The sequence below is a fragment of the Scylla paramamosain genome, chromosome 29 (genome assembly GCF_035594125.1).
Source record: "Scylla paramamosain isolate STU-SP2022 chromosome 29, ASM3559412v1, whole genome shotgun sequence".
Classification (NCBI taxonomy): domain Eukaryota; kingdom Metazoa; phylum Arthropoda; class Malacostraca; order Decapoda; family Portunidae; genus Scylla; species Scylla paramamosain.
This window is the reverse complement of record NC_087179.1, coordinates 6746945-6753083: the sequence shown is the minus strand read 5'-3', so window position 1 is coordinate 6753083 and position 6139 is coordinate 6746945. Positions and strand designations below refer to the sequence as shown.

The following is a 6139-nucleotide window of genomic DNA, read 5'->3' as shown; positions in this document are numbered from 1 at the left end:
TTGGCAACTGTGTTCCTTAGCAGCTGCAATGGTCCTAAGCAGCTGCAGTGATCCTAAGCAGCAGCATCAGTGACTAAATGGTCATAAAAAAAAAAGCACCCATGAGAACCCAACAGTTCCCAGTCGCCTTTGAAAACTTCCCTGCACCCTCCAGCAGCCGCCACTCCTGCACATCGCGTAGCCACACCATTGCCGCACAGGGACGCCCACTACCTCGTGATTTATTTCCACCTAAACTCTTTCACGCGGCTCTGCATTCCACCACACACAGTGTGTGTGTGTGTGTGTGACTAGTACTACAACAGAACTATTGACAGCGGTGTTTGGAAGTAGCAACGTGGCGGCGGTGGGGAAGATAATTATAATTGGTGGCGCGGGACAGGAGGCCAGTGTGGAGGGCGTGTATAGAGGCAGGCGGCACTAGTGGTTAAGCTGTGCGCGTTCAGAGTGTTGGCGAGTGAATGAGGATAGTATGGAGGCCTTCAGTGTCGTTAGAGAGAAGGTGCTTCGCCTCGTGTCTCGTGTTCACGGAGTGGGTCGGTGGTGGCGAGGGTGGCGGGTGGTGGGCATGCGCGATCACGGCTGTGAGCTGAGAGCCTCTCAGAGTATAGGCGACTGGAATCCCTAAGCCAGTGAGGGAGAGAAGGTTCATGTTATAGGATTTATTAATATTGATGTTGTTTTGTTTGGTTCTGTCAGGATTTGCCTGCTAATTATTTTCCTTGTGGTGCAGTGAAGTGAATGGCGTGTGGCGGTGTGGTGAAGCGTGGCGTGTCCCTCGATCTGGTGCTGAGCGCGGTACTTGGTTTTGACTTACTGCCTAAACACGGGCTTACTAATGGCTGTGACACGCGTGGACAGCGATAATGGCGATGCGAGGAAGGAAAACCTGTGTGTTTAAACGTGTTAAGTTCAGAGGTGCGGTGACAAAATTACTGTGTTGTGAGTGAATAAAATTCGTTCCGTAAGCCGCGGCCGCCTGTCACTGATGTTCTGCTGTTACGTTGTTGTTGCCGTGATCCAATTACACAGTGAAAGAGATCGTCGTGATCCCAGTGCAGCACTGTAATGCCGTGCTGCCGGGAGTGTTGCCGTGCTGCCTTACTGCCAGGAAGTGTTGCCATGTGCCGGGAAGTGTTACCGTGTGCCGGGAAGTGTTGCTGTGTTACCAGAAAGTGTTGTCGTACTGCCGGGAAGTGTTGCCGTGTGCAGGGAAGTACTGCCTTGCTACCAGGAAGTGTTGCCGCGCTGCCGGGAAGTGTTGCCGTGTGCCGGGAAGTGTTGTCGTGCTACCATGAAGTGTTGTCGTACTGCCGGGAAGTGTTGCCGTGTGCCGGGAAGTGCTGCCTTGCTACCAGGAAGTGTTGTCGTACTGCCGGGAAGTGTTGCCGTGTGCCGGGAAGAGTTGCCGTGCTGTCAGTGGGTGGTCGTGTTGGTGACTTTGGTGAAATGACAGAGTAAATGACTACAGATGGCAGTGGTCTTGAAGAGCACAAACATTAGCAGTGCCAGGGTCTCTCAGATGCTTAGCCACGGCGACAGAAGTGCAGTGTACCCATCGCGGGCGACAAATCAGGTATGCTATTTCTAAGAGTTACGTGAACACAGTTACAGGCTGGTTACTTTATCTAATTCACCCGAAAGATTATTAGTTTACAGTTTGGCCACTGTGCCAGGGGTCTTATAGGGATTGGAGCTCTAGGCCAATATTTAGTTACCGTACAAATGGAAAATAATAGTAATGTATTAACACATTTTTTTCAAGATCGCTGTAGGCTACTTATGAAGTTCTAGGTCAGTGATCCAGTTGTGTGCCATGATTATCACCGAAATGCGCAGCCTAACTTTCCTAGACAGGTATGTGCTCTTAAATTTTATATTTGTGCCCTTTAATAGCCTTGCACTGCATTGACTACAGGCCAGGTGTGCCGTCAAGGCCTAAGATGCACCTTGAGTGCGCCACATGGCAACAAAGTTTGAGAACCACTGTTCCAGGTGAAGCGCTAACCTGGTCAAAACAAACTCTGGGCTTCCTGGAATGGTTACTAGCGTCACATCACGTATTACATCACCTTCGTAACAAGAGAACCTTGCTCCTACCCCTTGTGAAGCCCCCTAGATAGGCTGCAGCGATCTTTAAGACTCCACGAAAATAAATACGGGTACAGTTCTTTCCAGTAGTAAAAAAATAAGATATATTATATAAGAAATATAGTTCTTACAACAGCCTGCATATTTAACTTCTAGATTACAGTCCACTTTAAAAGGGAAGGTTTACACTTGACTAGCACGATGCCTTGACGGTCCACCTGACAGACCCTCCCGCTGCTGCCGCAGACGCTTTATACAGCTTCATATCGGTGGTTGGCTACTTGTCACTGACTTCAGTAATCAGTGCGTGGTTTTCTGAACAAAATGCTGCACTTTAAGAAAATCATCTTGTCCCCGTGACACAAAACAGAACTTGTTTCATTCTAATACAAGCTTGCCATCGTGAACAAACATTCCCGTGTATTCTTATCTAGGAATACACATATACCAGTATTTGGTGAGCCAACGAGAACCGTAAGGTACAAGGGAAATTTTGGCACGCCTGCCAGGGCGGAGGTGAAGATAGTGGTCAGTGGGAAGGAAGCGGCTAGATGAACAGTAAAGGAAAGGTACAATGAAGAGAAGATGGGAAGGGGACAAAAAAAAAAAAAAGAAAGAAAGAAAGGGAAAGAGGGCAAGTGTTGGTGGGAAGGGTCTAGTAGGCGAGTCTAAGTAGCCTAGCTCCACTGTAAAGCTTTAACGTGGATCCGCTGACGGCGAGGCGGCTGTGGACCGTCAGGTTTTTAAGGCTTTGCTAGTGACGACCCGCCTCACTTTGTGTTGCCTTCCACTAAGTCAGGATCCAGTGATCCTGACTGTCTTCAGCCTCTTTCTCATCGCCGCAACGTTGCATCTCTTGGTATCTTTTACCGCTATCTTTATGCCAACTGCTCTTCTGATCTTGCGAGCTGAATGCTTCCTCTCCTCCCGCGGCCTCGCTGCACCAGACTCCACTTTCTCTTACCCCTTTTCTGTCTAACTCTCTAATGAAAGAGTAAACCAGTATTCTCAAGCATTCATCCCAGTCTGTGGTAAATCCTGGAAGTCCCTTCCTTACTTGTCTGTCCTGCTTGCTGTGACTTGAACTCTTTCAAGAGGAAGTTTTCAAGACATTATCCACCGCCATCTGATTTTTTTCCTATTTATCAATCTTTTGGGAACCTGGCACTCAAGTGGACCTTTTTTTTAAATTTTCTTAGTATCTTTGTTGTCCTTGGACAGTGTCCTTACATAGAAAAAATAAAAAAGCTTTGTGATGACCACCTTCCCTCCACGAACACTGGTAATGCAGCGGCAACAGTTTATGAGACGCTGCTGCTGCAGTAGTGGATCTGATGTTATCTTGTTTATTTATCAATATATTTATTTATTCATTATCACGAGAGAGAGAGAGAGAGAGAGAGAGAGAGAGAGAGAGAGAGAGAGAGAGAGAGAGAGAGAGATGCGTTATTCAGGATGTGACCTGGGCCTTGTGGATTATTTCCGCAAGTATATCGGAATGCAAGAGACGTTTTTGACAAGTGCGTTCAGCATGACCAGTGGTAGACGGCAAGACCTGCGGGTTCTGTGGGAAGCCTACTGGCTTGCTAGGTTCTGTGTCAAGCAAGAGTTGTGGCGCTGAGCCGTATCTCTGTATCCTTTGGGTTCCGAAGCGATTCAAAATTTCCCGACGGTGGGTGGACGTCAGGCTTTACGCACAGTGGTACTGAGAGGCCACCGACGCGACGCTAAGCCCCGCCCCTTTCGAAGTGGAGTTATAGAATGAGACCATAAGGATAGCTCACCAAGCACTTATTTTTTCCCACAATGCATCGCGCCATGTACCCGTGATGTCCCATCTGTAAACAAAAAAAAAAAAAAACGTCACTGGAGACCCCGCCAGCTTGGCCTTCAAGAGACTCAAGCACACTAGGTCTTCCTCCAGAGGACTGGACAACTCACTAGAGTCTAACCAGCTAACTTAACTGCTGCCAGCACCTTCGGAGCACTAGGGGCTGTAGCACCACAGCCTGCACGGCTCCATCAGATCCCCAACAAGGACAACAACAACTGCGTGAGCAAGTGTCCGTCTGTGCGAAGTGTACTTTGTGTTACACACCTCGCAGGTATCTTTGTTCAAACTCGTGTATGAAAGGGTCTGTGGGGCTGATGTCCCAGCCAGAGCAAGCACGACAATCAGTTGTCATTATGAGTGTATACAAAGCATCATCAGTTGTCATTATGAGTGTGTATAAAGCATCATCAGTTGTCATTATGAGTGTGTATAAAGCATCATGAGTTGTCATTATGAGTGTGTATAAAGCATCATGAGTTGCCATTATGAGTGCATATAAAGCATCATCAGTTGTCATTATGAGTGCATATAAAGCATCATGAGTTGCCATTATGAGTGCATATAAAGCATCACCAGTTCTCTTATAATATATTATTTATCTAAAACCACCCAGTACCTCCGACTCGTACAGTTCCGTACGATATGGACATTTCATCCTGCACTTTTACCTTTTTTTAAGCAAATACTGCGAATTCCACTTTTTTTTTTTTCATTGAAGAGAAAGGAATGACTCACGCCGTTCCGGTTAATATTTCAGTGAGAAATGTTCTCTATTAATCAAATTATTGGTCAAAGTAGGTCGGGCCTTCACCTCCGATGTGACGATGCTGATATGCGCTCCGAAAATCTTAATAAAATGTTGTGTTAATGATTTGATAACAGATAGTGATTGTGGTAACGCATATCAGTAAAATAAGGACTCCTACAATTTTGTCTGGAAGGAAAACAGATTCACCGGAGGTTTCAAACATTCGAAAAATAATAGATTATAAGCCTACTGATGATGTGTTATATGCACTCATAATGGCAACGGATGATCGTGCTTGCTCCGGGTAAGATGTCAGCCCATTGAGATAGGAAGGTTCCTATCTCAATGTGTCAGCCCCATAGACACTTTCATACACGAGTCTGAGCAAAGATAACAGAGCGGTGTGCGGCCTCACTCACACAGCCGGACGCTCCAGAACACCTGCTGCTACACTGCCCTCGCCACCACTCCCACGCTAATACATTTAGTGCTGACAAAGTAAAAACACCCCACTAAACATAGAAATAAAAAAAAAACCCTGAGAAATCAGTACTCCGCACAGCAAAATACCTGTAAAGTACAATACTGAATATACATGGCTGCAGTGTATTCCTGTTAACCTGGAAATGTTCCTTTTCATTGAAGTAAAAACGCGTCACACTTGTGCTTAAATGGTTACTATAAATGTTGATGAGGACTAACAGCAATTCCTAAGGATAGTTATGGTATGGCGTGGAAAAAATGTAATGACGTGAGAAGAAAAGTTAGGCAGATCTGTGGTGAAGTGGTAGACGTGAGGCAAAGGATGGGTGCGAGACGTGACGTGCATGTAATGTGCACTAGGTACAATGTTCAACACTCACTAAGGAAGTCACTTAATGATCTAATGTTTTTGGGTTTGTGACTATATCAGTAATGGCTTGGGTCTAAGGCTGGCGTGTACTAGCCTCTCTGGCAGTACAATGTTATATATATTCTTATGTAATGTTAATACCACATCAAATTAAAACTACATGTACAGTACACCTGTTAACTCATGAAGAGAACACAACACTCCGTATCATATATATATATATATATATATATATATATATATATATATATATATATATATATATATATATATATATATATATATATATATATATCTGTGTGTGTGTGTGTGTGTGTGTGTGAGAGAGAGAGAGAGAGAGAGAGAGAGAGAGAGAGAGAGAGAGAGAGAGAGAGAGAGAGAGAGAGAGAGAGAGAGAGAGATGTACTGTGCATGTTAATTCAGATGGTGAACAATGTATGCCCATGCAGTCTTTTGCTTGGCGGTCACTCCCGGATCATATTTATGCTTTGTTGTATTGTTTTCTTTGTTCTGTGAGGTTTACAGGGAGTAACGTTTCATAGCTGCACTAATTTCTTTCACTGTTGAACCGGCAGCCGTCCTCTCCATCCATCTTGAGAAGACGAGCGGCATG

At 45.4% G+C, this 6139-nt stretch overlaps 1 protein-coding gene across 1 annotated transcript; it reads left to right on the top strand.

Moving 5' to 3' along the window:
* The first annotated feature begins 741 nt into the window (after positions 1-741).
* Positions 742-1461, top strand: LOC135115618 (keratin-associated protein 10-11-like). The gene is made up of 2 exons (XM_064032546.1): positions 742-798; positions 1057-1461. The coding sequence occupies exons 1-2, from the start codon at positions 742-744 to the stop codon at positions 1459-1461; spliced, it is 462 nt and encodes a 153-aa protein (XP_063888616.1).
* Positions 1462-6139: the final 4678 nt, after the last annotated feature.